Source organism: Nilaparvata lugens, chromosome 2, assembly GCF_014356525.2.
Source record: "Nilaparvata lugens isolate BPH chromosome 2, ASM1435652v1, whole genome shotgun sequence".
Taxonomy (NCBI): domain Eukaryota; kingdom Metazoa; phylum Arthropoda; class Insecta; order Hemiptera; family Delphacidae; genus Nilaparvata; species Nilaparvata lugens.
This window is the reverse complement of record NC_052505.1, coordinates 26,163,740-26,181,660: the sequence shown is the minus strand read 5'-3', so window position 1 is coordinate 26,181,660 and position 17,921 is coordinate 26,163,740. Positions and strand designations below refer to the sequence as shown.

Genomic DNA, 17,921 nt, shown 5'->3' with positions numbered 1-17,921 from the left:
GCACAAAAGTCTTAACCGTGATCGAATTTCCAATGGGAAAAGCGAATGCCTTGAATTAGTATTTAATCACAGTTAAATTTCATGGATTGTTTGTGAAATCGGGCCTTGGACTTTCATTGAATAAGTGATGATTGACTGAACTTCCTTTTACTCTACTGTCATAAGATGGATAAGCTGTTGTCATGACAACGAAATTGCAACTCAATCATTGGATAACTCGTTTTGGGTTCTCTCTTATTCTACTCCTATTAGCAGTCATTATGAAATCACTATTTCTCGATTGGTTAACTTGTGATTCACTCCCTTCGAATATTGTTTCAACATTGAAATTAATGTTTTTCCATCAAATAAGTAGTGATTTGCTCAGTTTTTCCCTCTTTTTCTGTTGACTGTATTGCCAAAACAATGGAATCATTGCTCTCTCATTGTATATCGGATTAAGATAATTTTCATTGGTTGAGCTTTCTCCAACCCTACTCTCATAGGTTGATGTCATGACAACAAAATCGCTGGTCTCTCATTGGAAAACCTTGAATTTTCTGTATATTCGCTCTTATCAGCTTCCATCATGACATAGAATCACAGCTATCTATCGGCATAGCTCGTGGTCAACGTGAATAGCTTTATTGTATTCTCCTTCCTCCACCCCAATGAAATAAATGTGTTACAATCAATGGTTTAAAATTCCAACAGCTTTTATCAAGACATATAGCTATAGACTATCTTAACTTAAAAGACAATAAAAAATTGGCAGCCCATCTACAAAAATATGAATTCATATCGTAAACCGTAATCTATTTATTGATAAATCAGATCCTCTCAAACGAGCTGTACGAGCGGCTCAAAAAAACTTTTCACTGGTGATATTTTTCAAAGTTTTTTGTCTTAAGTACTCTCAAGCTATCAAAATAGAAAACTTTTCTCAGGAGTTTTTTTCAATTATTACTATTTGAGATATGAGCGCCTAACGTTTAAATTTTTCAAACAGGTCATTTCAAATTAGATAAGAGATAAGTTAATGGAATTTTTAGGATATATTCTTCATGATATTGTTGATTGAATAAATGAAAATTTCTCAAAATATCAAATTTGAAGGAGGTTATTCTTTTTTATAAAAAAATGGAATTACTTTCTCAAAAATGCATATTTTCTCAAAACATTCTTCAAAAATCGGATTGTACCCTCAAAATTGCATGAATTCTTCTCTTACTGAATTTAAAATGACCTGTTTCAAAAATGTAAGCTCTAGACATGCAGAGATATTTATTCTTATGCATCAATTCATGGACTTGATCCTCCATATTTATGAACCTCTTCTCTCAAAACATCCCTCACATTTTCTTCGGCTGCCAGTGATTGTTCATGATAGAAGGATGATACAAGTTTTCCAAGAAAAGTATAGGCTATCCGAATTTTTTCTATTTTGATCACTACTTGATAGTATCCAAATCGAAAAAGTTGAAAACTTGAAAATTCACCATGAAAATTTTTTAGCTGCTCGCACAGCCTTGAACAATTTACATTTTCTATCACATATTACATTCTTTAATATTGTTTATTTCAGTTTTTCTGACACAGTTACTATTTTAGGCAATAAGCTACGATAGCGTGGGCTCATCAATCATCAAGGAAAACGTATCAAATATGCGGAATAGAAGGCGAAAAATGCGTGTGTCATAAGTTACGTGGAAAGAATTGAGCGACATCCTATTAAGAAGAGACCCACGCCAAAAATAATTCCCCTCACCCATCATTGCTCCACACCTTTGAACGAGTTTATTTGTGAGCTTGTGACAAAATAGTTTCGTTCAGACAAAAGGTTGTTTGGTGATTGCCTCTTTCAGAAAATTGGCTGACTGTAAACTCATTCATGAATAATTCACTCAACTGCATAATACTTGAAATAAAATAAATCAACGATAAATTACATGAGTATTTGATTATTTGTGCAAGATTATAATAACTGACAACTGAATTACTTACTAAACCAGTGAACTCCCATGGGCTTGAGAACTCGCTAAAATGCCGCTGATATTCAGCCAGCTGTTCTTTTGAAATCTCCAGTTGTAATCAATCGATTTACAATAATTCATATGATTTTCACATGATTTTTCCTCTCGTGATTATTGGTTCTATCTATTGTATACATGATAGTATAGTGTTATTGAGCATGACTGTATATAATGGTTTGAAGAATATCTGTTGAAAATTTCGAGCTGATTGATGAAAGCATTCGAAAGTTATCGTCAAACATACAATCAAATCAAAAAACTCACAAACAGACCACACCACGAGCCGCAAATCAATCGCTTGCTCGCTACCTCGTTCAACAATGTGGAAAATTGATGTTTCTATTGATTGACGTTTCTATTCTACCGGAGGATGCATTCTGATTCCAAGGAAGGAATGTCATTGGTCGATGCAAAATCGAACGACGTCATTTTGTGGGTACTTAGCTCCAACCAATAGTATTATAAAATTAGATCACACTAATAGAATTGCAATAAGGCTCCGACCGATTATATGATCCAATTTTCTATTTCTATCTCAACTCACAAAATGAATGGATGTAACAAGAAAGTAAAGAAAAGCATTATTTTATGACCATGGTAACGAAGAAGAAATTAATAAATTAATCAATTCAAATTTGTGAATCTTGAATCATAGGCGTAATGATTTTTTTCAAAATTTTCTCTGTTTAATAGTTGTAGCCTACTGTAGTAAGCAGTAGCATGTCAAAGTCATAAATTCCCGGAATGTGAGGAATCCAATCGAGAATCAATGATGCATGGAAAAATAGTAATAATAAAGATACATAGAACATTATTCAATTTCAAATAAACCCTCTAAACGTTTGTAAAGATACTTCTTCAGTATTCCGTAATTACTGTAGTTGTAAAAATTAGTTTTAGCATAGTCCTCAAAAGTTGTCATAATCCATAGAGTTGAATAGTAGAGTAGTTGTAATATTAACATATAAAATCAAGTCGTAGTCTTATTCTATCGTCTTATGGTCTTGAAAGCCCTTAAAAGCTGGGCTGGGACCAGTAAAACAATTCAGCGATTAGAGGCTTATGAGATTAACCGAGAACTAATCCCGAAATGAGAAGTGCTTGAGGAAAAGATCATTCTATCTCTCTCATCAGCTCATCACTCATCAATGCCAAGAAACGTCTTTGATAAGCTTATTGGTTATAATCTTCTCATAGAAGGAATAAATTAGATTCGACACGAACAATAATGGTCTCGTCCATAAACTTTGAGCACAGCATCACTCAACCGCTAAATGACGATGAATGTTCTATGTTTCATGTTTGGAGTTTGAAAACATATTTAGTTACGATAGTCCTTTTCTACAAGAGTATCCAAGCAGTTTACTCGATATATTTATGTATAAGAGATGGCTGATAAGTTGCAGTAAATAATTTTGTCAATTACTCAACGCATAATTGAAAGATGAATGATAATTAAATAAATAATGGTAAACGTTTAAAAAGAAAACTGTTATTAATAGAATAAGAATTATACCTAAGTTCTGATAAGCATGCAGTGTGCAACATTAGCATTCAAAATGGATGGATGATGAAAAAATGTGAGTAATTATGAATACTTAGAAGCATTTATATAATTTAATAATAGTGGCTTCAATAATAACAATTGTTCAATGAACGAAAAATTTGAAATAATGAAGTTAATTTCGATTGTTGCAAAAATTATAGGTCTCTTCCTTCAGTCACAATCATCGATTATAGACAAGAAAGATAACTAAAATTAATTTTTAAAAATACTGCACTTTCATACCCTTCTCTAGGTCTGATCCACACATTCTCATAGATTCCAGTATCTGAGCTCATCTAGTCTGAATTCGTATGAAAACTTGCGTTAACAACCTTTTCTTTTTTTGTGGAATTCAGGTGGAATTGTTTTTGCTATTCGATAGCTATATAGGTCTATCTTATTTGAAATTTCTTGTCGAGTATCAACGAGATTTTGAGTTTTAGTTTTCTTAATTCAATTTCAATTAATTCACAGAAATTTACACGTAAATGTTCAGAAAAATCTCCGCCCTCACACTTTAGATACACTAGATAACACTACTAGAACTGATATGATCACTATTAGTAGAAAATAGCGACTGAAATAACCACTAGCTTTCACAAATCAATCACAAATTCACGTAGTTACTGATCACTATCTTGATCAACAAATAATTACTGTTGAAATAAATATTGAATTTCACTGAATTTTCAAGAGCAACGCCGTTGTACAGCGGGCAATATGAACAAACTGAAATGAAATCATCAACGTTATACTCAAATTTTGGCTAACAAACGAAAGTTGGCCAAGCTTTCGAACTACATTCACTTGAAAATGTCAGCATTCTCAATGAATAACACCGATGCTTCTCATTCAACCAATGCTGACACATTGAAGTGCAACTAACAATAGCTAATACTGAGAACAAAAAGTAAATACAGCAATGATCTCATTGCTCATGTCGCGGATGGCGAATTCACCGAGCGTTTATTAATAGCGAGTCTTTGCCCTCTTGATAGATGGGTCAGCGAAATATCACGTCCATAAATTTTCGATATTGGGAATCCGCAGAGTTGCGGATATGTCGTATTTTTTGCAGTGCTAATGATATGATTTTCTGGTTTTCCGCTTTCGGGAAATAAAAAGGAAAATGATATCACCTTATGCGTATATGTTATACGGCGTATATTTAACATATCATTACCGTGAACGATAAGATTGACATAATTATTATATGCCAATAATCATGGGATGTTGGATGGCTAGTTTTGAAGCGATTTTTAAAAACAATTTTCTGTTACCAGACAAAAAATCGCATGGAAAACTCATCTTTCACAACTGTAGAAGTGGCATTTCATCATTTTCAACTGGAATGACTTAAGAGAGATAGCGATACTGGTTCATTGCAGAAAAATATATTTCAACTACACATTCCACTTCTGGGAAGTACAAGTAGGGTATTGATATGAAAAGACATTATTAGACAATTTTTCAACTATCCATCACAGGTTCAGGTATTCAGGTATTTATAGTCAATATTGATCTGGCCAACTTCCGTATTAGATGAAGATAATATTCTAATAATTTAATTTTGATAATAATATTATTATCAGACAATTCTTTGAAAATAAATGAAGAATAGTATTTTAATGAACCGTGCATAATTGAATCCATAAATGAATATGCATAAAATATTACATGTAAAGAGAGATCAGCACCATTTTTTTTAAATGGGCGATGATTTTACTACTGTACAACTTTCATGAATCTTGGAATTAATTGAAGATAATGGACGGTCCCTCTTTTTTATTTTTCCATCTCCTACACTCTCCATCTTTCTTCTCCATCTGCTTCTTATCTTCTACTCTATAATTATCTCCTCCTTCTAATAAGTCCACATTCCTCTTATCACCCGCTTCTACTTACTGTCTTTATCACTTCCATTTCTTAATAGATAGTGTTTAACATTAAAATGATGCATGAAATAGAAATGAAGCATGGCAATGAGATGACAGCTCATCATTCTGGGCTGGACTTTGATAAACTCACTGGAAGATAGACTACTACGAGTATCATGATTATCATCTTGTGTTTGATCTTATGACTCACTCTCATTCTACTCAATTTTTCAATCGTGGTTCAGAACCTAATATAAGCTACTCATTCAACTCTCATTAAGATGCTTTATAACTATTCCATGTATATTGCAGTCCATAAGAAAATTTATTTCACGTCTTATCAAAACTTTAACGTTGTGAATAATGTTTCAATACATGCATTGTTGATACGTGGCCTAAGCATTTTTGAATAATAATATGAGTTATAATAGTAAGCTTGCTCTGAGAAGAAATGTTTCGAGATCTTCATGGATAAAATAATCAAGTCTAATATTCTTCTTCATCATCATCATCAGCATCATCATCATCAGCATCCCTATTCGTACATTCTACATCCCACATCCTAAAATATCCACTTAAGAGACTAGAACTAATACTATAGATATAGGGGGGTATCATCCTCAATCCTTAACAATATTATTCACAGGTTTTCCATACAGCATCACCATCAGAAGAGTCACGAAAAAACATCAATATTTCAAAAAGTATACAAGCGAAGCAGTCTTAAACATGGACATTTATGAATATTCACATTCATTTTTTATGTACGAGTATTATATAATCTATAATCCAGATAATTTCTATAATCTGTATAATATTTAATCTAAAAAATGTTCAATATTTTATAAATATAACTGAAGGAGTAATATTGAGAAATAAAGGTGTTCCGATGACAGTATAACACGCTGAAAATCAGGCGAATGTTGTCGAAAGATTAAGGAGCCGATCCTATGACAGATCAAGGAGGCAGTGAGTCATTAAGTTTGGAGTGACTGCCCCCCCCTTCCCGGGGCAGTTGAGGGGGTGGTTTTGGTTGGTGGCCAAGGAGCTAATTTTGGAATCCTAACTGGGTGATGTTTGCTTGCAGACTCCACGCTTGGCTAAACTCTGAAAGCGGGTCCATATGTCTCAATGCTTTCGGCGGCAGACGCGACCCAAATTTACACCACCATTTTTTTTTTGTTTGTGTCCTGAAGGAAATCCTATCTGACCTAATTCCCATCCAAGAAATGAATAAGACTGGAGTATAACCTTCCATATCTGATCGATTTTGTTGGTTTGATTCATTGATGAATTCAATAATATGATATTTATAGTAGGATTGGATAGATTATGATAACCGCATTAAAGTTCACATATAATTATTTGAGATTAAAATGTGTGTTGTCCAAGCTGCATCGAATAGCCTACTATAGCAGTGCGTGCATGTGCAGTATGAGAGGAGCCGTGTCAGATCAAAACGAGTAGGTATGCTTTATCGGTAGCATTAAATTGCTTGCAAGGAGTTCATAGTTCTTTGATAATGAAAATTTGGATCTATTATGATATTTTAACAGATCAATAAGTTGTATAAACCGTTTCGTTTACGTTTTATTCTTTGAAATAAAAGGATAAAACGAAATGGAATTCATGAAATTGAAAATTTCATGCTATGCGATTCAGGAGCTTTTAATCCCAGGAAATACTATACAAAGTCTGAAATTTGATAAAATTTCATTGGTAATTTTCCTGTAATCAACAGCAGGTCGCTGAGGCACCTAGGAATCATCCCAATTTTAGAGTAACTGATAAAATAAATACATCACTACTATCTAGAATATGATATTATAATTTTGTATGATGTTATATTTTGCAGCACTTTTGAAGTAAAGTTCAAAGTGCTTTAAACCATAGTGCTTTAAACTAACCATATGGCTGTATGACATAACTAGAACATACACAAACAGTCAGGTAGGATTTTTTCTAAGTACGGTAGTATTAAGCTACTTTGATGATGTAATAACAGTTTACGGTATGTTTGGATTTTAAAATTCTTTTATAAATCACACAACATGCATATTTCATTAATGAATTTGGCTATTATGATGAAAATTCCGCTATTTTATTTGTATGTATCTTCAATGTTGTTTTCCATCACGAACTGCTTATTATTAAATTACTTTTTGCTATTTGCTGCTTTTTGCTAGCAGTCAGACTGCTAGTCGTTTTTTCTAATAGCAAAAAGTGATTTTATTTATCGTTGGGATTATGCATCCAAATTTCCAGTGAAGTAGAATAGTAGCCGTGTTCAGATTAGATTTTTTATTAATTATTTATCTATATTCATGAAGGCATAACATTATTACATTGATTGGGAGAAGAGTAACAGCAAGCTCGAGTCAAAACTTATCTCCTCCTTATATGCATGGAGAGAAAAATATTTTACATGATACATTCTCATTCCATGAAAATCTATCCTGAGCTACCTGCTATTGACCTTTATTGCCATGGAATAACCATACAGCCATCCAATAGTTACTCTATGATATTGTACAATTCAATTTCCCAGAGCCTTATGAAATTATTATCAATTGTTCATGAAAATAATAGATGAATATCAATTTTACTTCACTCATTTGTTCCTCGACTATTCAGCATCCTTGACATGCACTGGTTTTCATTCAACTCATGAAAAATGTCAAATCTATGCCGAATATAATTACTCAGTTGTCACTTGTCAGTAATTATTTGCACAGATGTGCTTTGAGGGAAAACAAACATTAGTTAACATTTTTGCGAGTAATAGATTACAGTCTGAGAATGGCAAAACCTGGCTGACCTTGCTGGCAATGAAGAGCGGTGTGTGTCGGCGTCTAAGGATTCTCACTCACTCTCTTTCTTTCTTGTGTTCTCTTCTTCTCCGCCCGTTCTCACTCACACACTATTCGCTGCAAAACTAGTCCTGCGTGCACTCAAACCAAAGTCGCGGGATAGACTGACGCGCCGCGATCCGCTTTAGATTGTCAGAGCGGCGCTAAAATAAGTTCCACGGAGGCGGTCACCCCTCCAAAGCACACTTCAATTTAGCGTTGCGGAACGAGTAGGATGAAGAGTGGAGGGGTGGACTAGGGGAAATGAGATCACTGTGCCCTGAACCCAGGAACGAGCATTGTTCTTCCGATCTTGGCTGCTGCGGATAGAGTGAGTACCGTGGCCTTGACACTGGACAAACACTCCATGTTACCGGAAAGTGCGGAGAATTTACTCTTACCTGAAAAGATTGTGATATATAGACTACATTCATGAAATTCAAGAGCATACACGCATAATATACTGAAAGTATATAAAGTATGAATAATATCTGGAGACATTGTTCCAAGATGTAGAAAATTCTCCTCTTATTACGTTATTTCTTCACAGTAAAGATTGATGTCTGGTGAATTTGATTAAGATTAAGTAGATTTTTCCTAGTAGTGTTTTTTATACTTCAACTCACCATGATAATTATAATAGTATGCGATCATTAAACTAGGATTGGAGTTAATTAATGATTTCTGGTTGATTTGTTTTGGCAGTGTGCAGCATGAACGTCCATAACCAACTGTGGTATAAATGTGACGGAATTGGATGATTCTCAATAGAATTCTCCTAAAATCTCGCTTTGCGATATAAATGTTGCAATCCAGGATGACGGCTCTACCCGTAATGCGAGGAACTACCTAGCAATAAGGCCTTACACGCTTTTACAGGAGAGAGCCACCCCCCCAAGCCAAGGACACGCACCCTCAGAAATTAGAGAAACACTGTCTTCACCTCTCCTTGAATTGGAAACCAAAAAAATGTCGTCAGTAGACATTCTAAACATTGCTGACCTTTAGCACAGGAAATGAGATAAAAATATGGGGAGAAAGAAGAAAATTGAATGATTTCCTGGGTGATTACTAAGGTGAAGACAACAACAAGTAACAAGAATTAAGTCTTGTGTTGTTTGAAATATCTATAGATTTACGAATAAATGTAATGTGATGTAATCTAATATAATTATTTGAAAACTACTTGGGCTACTTTGAATAGTCTTCTTGAACATGTTGTCAGGGATTGGGATTACCAGATATGGATATTTGTATTTGTCTATTTTTTTCCAGCATGGGTATTTGTATGTTGCGGAAGTGATGCATCGAAAAAAGGATGGATCCTCACTCAGCTCCACTAGTGAGTAAAGCTGACTTCAAGTTTGTTCTTCACATTTTTAGAGCCTGAAGTTCTGTTTGCCTTGTAGGCCTAACTCATTGGGAAAGTTGTAAAGCATTTTATGGTACATACTTGCTCACTGGCTGTGCACTGTGAGGAGTCCGAGGTTCCTAAAGTAAGACCGACAGTAGTCCCTGCTTGAGTACTGTGAATGGCACTATCCTCAGAGCTTTTTTCTATAGGCGCAGCAGTGGACGGCTGGTGCATGACTCCACAATAATCTAATTGTTATTAGCTCAAGTACGGTAAGTTAGAGGAGAGTAAATAAGGTAAGACCGGGTAGCTAAGTAGCTTTGATGACCAGGTTCTAACCATGGAAATCTCACAAAGTATTATTATTTTCATTTCCATTTTAATAGTTAGCGTATTTAATATTATTCTGTTGTTCTATCCTGATCTCGCAAATTCAAAATATCATTTTCAAAATATAATCTTCATTTAAAATCCTGCTTTTTAAATGTTTAGGCATTCTAGAAATTTGCGCTCTTTTCCAGAATCGAAAAGTGTTAATTCGAATTTGGCGGTCTTAGTAGATTCAATCAGCCCATGCCATCTAGATACTGACTTACTGATTGTTGTACTGTTGATTTCTCTCTTTTCTTTTGAGGTTGGAATTTTGGAAAATAAAACGTCGTAACTTGCAAGACGTGCCAAAGTATTTATTCAAATCATTCATATATTATTCATAAATTTATTCTGTAATTTCATTTCATTCTATTGTGTGTTATTAATAAGTGGTTCAGTGATAAATTCTTTTAAGTGATTCCAATCATAATAAAATGCAATAATAATATTGCATTCATGAAGGTTATGATCAGCACTGCTAAATACAATCTCAATATTGTCCAATATTTTTATTTGTGAATAAGTTTCAAGTGAACAACTCTTTGTTTAAAAATGGGTGGCAAGAAAAACCAGGCTCAACGAACTAAAAATAATGTTCGGGTAAGTTAAAACTAGGCTATGCTGATTTAATGTTTATTCCTATATAATTACTGACTGTATGCTTTGCAAACTTGGTTGTATTGACTTTTAATATATTTATTATTTTAATAAGACGTTATTAAATTATCAATTCATTTGAACTCATTGACTGAGGATTTTAAAGTTGCAAGAGCTGTGCCCATATAAAAAGCCAATCCTGGTGATATTGGCAATTTCAGGGCAGTATCTATTGTGCCAATCATCAGTAAAATTATAGAGACTGCTATGTTGAGGCAGATTAGCAAGTATTTGAAAATTAATAACCTTCTTGGTGACATGCAGCATGATTTTAGTGAGGGCAGGTCTACTCCATCAGAAGAGCTCTCACTTATTTAAAGGATACAAGAGGATTTGAAGAACATGGATCTATTAAGTTGGTATTGTGCGATCTGTCAAAAGCTTTCTATTGTGTGTTTTATATCATCTTGTTGAGAAAGCTTGCGAGATATGTGTTCCAGGGAAGAACGTGGAAGATGGTCGCCGACTACCTCAATAGAAAGCAGGTAGTTTCACATGGTGTGCATCAAGGCTCAGCACTTGACCCGCTGATGTTCATATATGGATGATTAATGACTTGCAATAGGATGGTTATAGCTTGCTTTTTGCTGATGACATCACAATCATTGGTCAGGGAAGACGGCCTCATGATGCCAAATTTAAGGCTCACGCGCTCTTCTCTGATGCCAAGATGTTGTTTGCCCATAAGCTGAAGTTAAATAAGATTTAGACTTAGGAGACTGCACGTAATCCCAGCAGAACAGATACTCCTGATGCTGAGCCTGATACATACTTGGTTTTGGTATTGATACCAAACTATCATGGAGTCATATCACCAAAGTTTGAAAAAGGCTAAACAGCCAACAGGTGTTGAACGCCAGCAGATATGGCATGTTGATATGGGGGCATCCGGCGCATGTGAAGAACATAACCTACTCCAGTTTTAGAAAAAGGCAGTCCGTGTAGTGAGTATGATGCACACTGCCAGCGCTTGGGCATCTATACAGTTCATTGTCTGTAGGCTCCATACTGTCATTGCTCCTACATGTCAGGAGCACATTATCTGCACATTCACCTGAAGAGGGGAAGTGCATCCACATTGAACTTGAGGGAGGGTCAACTTGGACCACGCTGTCGCCTGTCAAGAGTGAAGGACAGTTTTCCAGTGTTAGAATGTTCATCTGCCTGCCAGACTCAGTTGGGGCGCGTCCAGTAAATGTATTCAAAACTCATTTTCACGGTGGCTCATTGAAAGGAGCTTCTATCTGTGAAAGGATTTTTTAAATAAAAGCTTTGCTGGACTGCGACACTGCCTACAGTTTATGTATCGTTTTCAACTACTTGACACGATCTATCCAGGAAAACCTGGCTTTGATAACGATAATGGATGATTCAAATGCTCACAATCTTCCTCAATGAATAGCGTAGATCTATTAATCTGTCAGCAGTTTTATAATTCTCTTATAGTATTACATACTTCTTTGTAAATATAACCCTAGGTGAATGTATCCCTACTAATATGTATTTATATTTCCTTTCATTGAGCATTATGACGCTCATTAATTTCATGATTTCTATTTTCAGCCATCAAGTAGTGGTAGAAGCGCCGAACTGCTCGGCTCAGGAGTCACTAGTTTTGTTGGATTTTCAACCGTAAAAGAAGCTGGCTATGTCCCTGTACTGTCAGGATTTGCTGAAGAGGTTTATCAGAATATCAACACAAACTTCCAGTTGGTTTTGAAGAAAATGAACAAGAAAGATTCCGTTACAAAGTTAAAGGTTTGTTATTTAATTCTTTATCACTTCAAAACACAATCTATACATTATTCTGTTAATGGTTTCTCACTTCAAAGCACAATGAATACATTATTCTGTTGGAGTTTTTATTGTGTTTTTTCAAGTCCTGATCAAAACTTCTTTATGGTAGCCTTGGAGATTTGAGTTCACACTTTCTCATAATTGCACGGTTTATACTCTTTATACTGTTTATTTGATTAGATCATTTAGATTATTCGTTTTTTTTGTCTGTGCTTGTACGTATTGCTTATATTATGACGTTTTATATTATATTTGAACTTACAATGTGTTAATATTAACTCAATTCAGTTCAATGCACATTTTACAGCTTGAGCATATAAACTTGATTGGAAATGAGATTGACTTGAAAAATGAACTTTAGGTTTCATTTCAATCTAATTTTATTTTTGTCTTTATTTTCAGGCTCTAAATGAGTTTGGTGCCCTCTGTCGTGAGTCTGATGCAGCCACTGTGAAAGCAATCTTGAGCTACTGGCCAAGACTGTATTGCATTCTAGCCACTGATGTTGAACATCGAGTCAGAGAAGCTGTCCATAATGCACATCGTGCTGTGGTAAGAATAAAAAACAATTCATTAAAATTCTGTAACATTTATTCATCGTTACAGTCACTGATCTTTAGCGAATTTATAACATTTATTCATCGTTACAATCACGGTTCTTTAGCTAATTTTAAGCGGGGTTGATGTCAAACGAGGACACCGACAGCAGAGGACTCTCCTAAAAGCACAGAAGCGACAGTGGAGGACTCCCGATGAAGAGTCCTGAAATGTCGCCTGCGCTAGGCGACAGTTGAGGACACATCCTACTTTTATACCAGACAGTTGGGCCGTTCGGTATTTGAACACAGGTTCGTCGATGTCAATAACCGAATTTGCAAAGTCTTCAGAATGGCAGACAGCACTAAAAGAATAATCATTTGATTACTATGGATTTACCAGAAATTGAGTATTATCTTATATCCCATTATTCCTTTCATCTTATAAATAAGTATTGCAACTTTACAACTGTAAATATACCTTAGTTGCTTCTTCATAAAAACCAAAATTTTCAAACTCTTAATTACCTTTTTGATACTTGGATGTCAAATTCTCAGTACATTATAGATAACAGATCTATGTTTAAGAAATGAAGGAAATTCACATTTCAGTGCGTTCTACGGAAGACAACATAATAAGATTAGAAAAAACTCTCCTTGTTCTTCAGTTCTACATGTTTTAATGTAAAAATAATTTTCAATTATTAATGATTATTATTTTTTAATTTATTTATTAAATTATTATTTAATAATTCTCAATTATTATTAATAGAAAGTGGTAGAGAGTCCTCAAATGTCGCTTGCAGCAGGCAAACACAGCCCCGACAGTTGAGGACTGCGACCGTAGAGGACTGAAAATTAGTCCTCAAATGTCGCAGTCCTCGACTGTTGCGTCCCCTTTAAGCGTCCCTGACAGAAGAGTTGGTGTTGATGTCTAACGCAGTTAGACAAGAAATTCTTGTCCACATAATACACATCAACAATATACTTCCATTGGATTCTCAAAAGTTTATGACACTATTTTAAGTCATTCATCAAAGTTCAGCTTCATGATACTAATTTGTGGTCACTGATAGTATATTGTGATACTGATTTGTTATCAGTTTGATACGGCATTGAAAATACAAATCATAACTCATTCTCAATTTTCAAATCTTATCCATTTTATAATTAACAGGAGTTTGTGATTTTTTAAATATATTTATTTCAACTAATTTGTTATGAGATCAATGTTGAACATTGTAATAATGGCTTCACAAACGCTTATCAAAATAGAAACTCGATTTGACTGTTTTAAAAATTAGATAACTTCTAAAATTCAATCATTCAATTATTGATAATCACAAACTTTGAGAAAGAGACCCTAGGCTACAGCACAAATCGGTTACAATTCTAATTTTGAGATTTGATATTTCAATAATTATTTCATTTGTTCAATTTATAGTACAAGCAAAACTCACATCACATACAATTATTGTTAGAGGACAATAGGCTAAGCCCAAAACTGCCTCTCTCCCGAATGTATGTCTATGTAACATTATTCAATTGGTTTCACACTCCAAAACAAAATAATAATTCGACTTTTGATCTCTGTGTGTATTTGTCATGGACTTTTGAAAATTCAGTTGTTTTCAGTTGACTACAATTAATAATTTATGATTTTTGAATTTTTCGTTTTTTAATAGGTATCAGCAGTTGGTCGAAGTATAGCACCCCACTTGAAGCAATTGGCCGGAGCATGGTTTTGCTCTCAGTTCGACACTTATCCTCCTGCTGCTAGTGCCGCTTCACTCTCATTCAAGGTCAGTTCAAAATCACAAATTTCAAAATAAATATATTCTTATCGATCAATTCACAAGTTATAACAGTGGTTTGGGAGAACTGGCAGATTTCATCCTAAAACTGCCTCTGATCTATCAGTCCAAGTCCGAATTCATCCAACCAATTTGCTGCATCAAAACAATTTAAAATATTAGAGTATTATTTACTTGATGCATCTTAAACAAATTCTAATATTCTGAGATTGAATGCACTTATTTTGTCTTGTGTTCTGTCAAATTATGCAAACTAAAATTTTACATAAAAAATTAAACATTCTTGAATTAAAGTTCTCGAATCAGTTATATACTCTGCATTTGATACTATCCAAAATAATATAATCTTTTTTCATCTTCTCTAATTATTATAAATTCATTGTGAATTGTTCGATTATTTTCTCACTGATGAACTATTTTAGTTCAGTTTTCACTTGTCTCTGATACGTTATTAGGGTTTGCACCAATCATAATTTATATTTGAAGTTTTAACATGTTTTTATAAACTTTGTATATAGTAATCGGCATTCATAAAAAATATTCTTTTACAGGAAGCTTTTCCACCTAACAAATTGTCAGAAGCGATCATATTCTGCAAGGAAGAAATAATGAATTATATACATGATAATTTGATGAATCAAACTCCACAAACTCTGAGTAATCCAAAGTAAGTGTTGTCATTTGAGTATACATGTACTAAGTAATGAAAAGAGTAAATTTAAGAATTTTATCATGTTTGATGTATTAAACTTACTATAAAACAATGCTACGAGTACATTACCCAATGCTCTACTGACGATCCTTCAATATATTATACACCAGCATTGAGTTGAAGAGGCATAATTTATATTTCACTATTTTTATCAGTAGCATTCAAAATTTTAAACTGTTCTATTTTGTAACTCCTCTTTGATACATTATTGTACAATATTGTCAATCTTTGTATTCCAGAACTACTACTCAAGATGAAATGGAAGCTAAATATCAACGCGTCATGGCTAGTTGTCTCACGGGGTACGCACTGTTTCTCAAAGAATTACCAAAAGAACAAATCCTCCAGATAGAAGAACAAAACAAAAAACTAGTTGGAGCAGCCAAGTTTTGGAAATTCTCAAAAAATCCTGTTCCATCTGTGAGTATTAAATTCACACAATGCTTGTCAATTTTCTCTATCTATTTCTATGATGGAAGGATCAGTTCGGACTTTTTTCACCTCGACATTGTTTTTTTACCAAAATTAATATTCTGACTAAGATCAAAAATGATTCGTAGCTTAAATTTAGAACCAAAACCCAAAAGACACAGGCTTTAACCCTATTTCGGACTTTTTAATTTTATCTAAATTTGGAAGAGAAATAGGTAGTGTCCGACTCAAGTTGTTTAGTCAGAGCCGCCACTCATCTCTCATCATCATCCGTCTCATTACCCACGCTCAAGCCAAGAGCCTATATGGGCATCATCCTCAGCGAAATTAGGTGGGTTGAAGCTTTGTTATTGGAATATGAAGATATTATTGATGTAATACATTTTATTCCAGATAAGAGCTGCTTGGTTCTCAGCATTGGTCAGTCTTTGTCAGCATGCTCCATTCTTGTTGAAAGACGAAAAGAAACACGTGACTATGGCCGTGTTCAGTAATCTGGATGAAGCCGATCCAACCGTCTTACCTGTTGTTTGGGAGGCATCTCTCCATACGATCGTCATGATTGAGGCAAGTTAACACAATTTTATTACTTTTTATAAAATCCATAAAAAATTATTAATCATAGAACATAAATATATCTTTATCAATCTACTATAGGCTACTGTAATTACTCGATTATTTTTCATTTATTGTAATAATTAAATGGTAATTTGAGAAAACCCATAAATTGTAAAGAGAAACGGTTCATGATGATACTGTCACAATCTCAATATTCACACAATGTGTTCCAGAAACAATTCAATAGTAGAAAGTTCAGTCTTTTATTTTTTCACGTCAAATGTTCATTCAACTAGTTTCTAGTTTCTATATCTTTTCACGTTGTCAGCAATCTTATTTCCGTGTCAACAATGGTTGATCGATTTTTGTATTTCATCAAATTGTTTTCATGCTCGCTAACAAAGTATATTCTTAATATTGAAACAAGTTCTCTATATAATTGGGTTTCATCCATTTATCGTATTCTAAAGGTTTCCTGGTGTAATACAGTATTTGTCTTTCATATTCTTGTAACGATACAGTAAAATTTGTTGAATTTTCAATCAGACGTCAACGTATTCCATTCTAAAATGTTATTGTGTTGGAAAATTCTATCCAATTCCAAATTTCAATCAGAATTCCGTTTGCAGGATTGGCCACAATATGTAAGCGCTGAGAAACTAGTGTTTCCCAAGCTGTGGAGGATTCTGAAGGAGGGAGGCTTGGGAAGTGCTAATACCATCTATCCGAACATTCTCCCACTACTCAGCAATATTCCAGCCTCACTTGTACCTGACAAACAGATATTCTATTCCAAATTGTTCTCCAATATGATAGAAGGGTAAGCAAACGAATATGTCTTGAAACTTTTCATGTGGCAATTAGTTGTTATTAGTCTTTTGTAATTATGACACTATTTTCGTGTTTAAAGTTGTAAAAATGCTTCTGATAGTTCGTCCTGATGTTTATCTAAACTATTTTCGTTTTTAAAGTTGTAAAATACTCCTGATAGATCATTCTAATGTTTATTCAAACTTGTATCTAATCTTATTCAAATTAACTTTATGCTAAATTGAAAAAGTAGCAGCTTCAAGTAAAAGTCTGTTGTGCTTTTCATTTAGAATTATTGTACCAAATAACAAATGAATAATAAAGCATTTATTCTACATAAGTATTCTAAGTTCAGCAAGGATTTGGTTAGTAGGTATTTATTTGCCACTAGAACTTCTTTAAACGTTCCTTTCTCAAAGAAGACAAATTCTCTTCAATTATTCAAAATATACATTCTTCATTGTACGTGGAAGTTATTTTTCATATCCATCAGTAAAATAGTAAAAATCTTATAGAATGTTAATTGAATGTAAAACATGAATGTTGTTTTTGACTACACATAAAATAGCATATAATGTGATTATAATAAATTATA

The 17,921-nt window shown here is 33.9% G+C and overlaps 2 protein-coding genes across 2 annotated transcripts in view; one reads left to right on the top strand and one right to left on the bottom strand.

Annotated features, from left to right (window-relative positions):
* The window catches only part of LOC111055366 (serine/arginine repetitive matrix protein 1), a 38,969-nt gene extending 34,479 nt beyond the window's left edge, over positions 1 to 4,490 (bottom strand). The window contains exon 1 of the mRNA XM_039420030.1: positions 3,802 to 4,490. Coding sequence (XP_039275964.1) covers positions 3,802 to 3,854 — 53 coding nt within the window. The 5' untranslated portion in view covers positions 3,855 to 4,490. The remainder of the gene's footprint in view (positions 1 to 3,801) is intronic.
* A 5,773-nt stretch (positions 4,491 to 10,263) lies between these two features.
* Positions 10,264 to 17,921, top strand: part of LOC111055365 (E3 ubiquitin-protein ligase listerin) — a 40,535-nt gene continuing 32,877 nt past the window's right edge. Inside the window, exons 1-8 of the mRNA XM_039420028.1 lie at positions 10,264 to 10,610; positions 12,231 to 12,425; positions 12,867 to 13,016; positions 14,686 to 14,802; positions 15,366 to 15,481; positions 15,766 to 15,946; positions 16,352 to 16,525; positions 17,146 to 17,336. Of these exons, the coding sequence (XP_039275962.1) occupies positions 10,563 to 10,610; positions 12,231 to 12,425; positions 12,867 to 13,016; positions 14,686 to 14,802; positions 15,366 to 15,481; positions 15,766 to 15,946; positions 16,352 to 16,525; positions 17,146 to 17,336 (1,172 nt within the window). The 5' untranslated portion in view covers positions 10,264 to 10,562. The remainder of the gene's footprint in view (positions 10,611 to 12,230; positions 12,426 to 12,866; positions 13,017 to 14,685; positions 14,803 to 15,365; positions 15,482 to 15,765; positions 15,947 to 16,351; positions 16,526 to 17,145; positions 17,337 to 17,921) is intronic.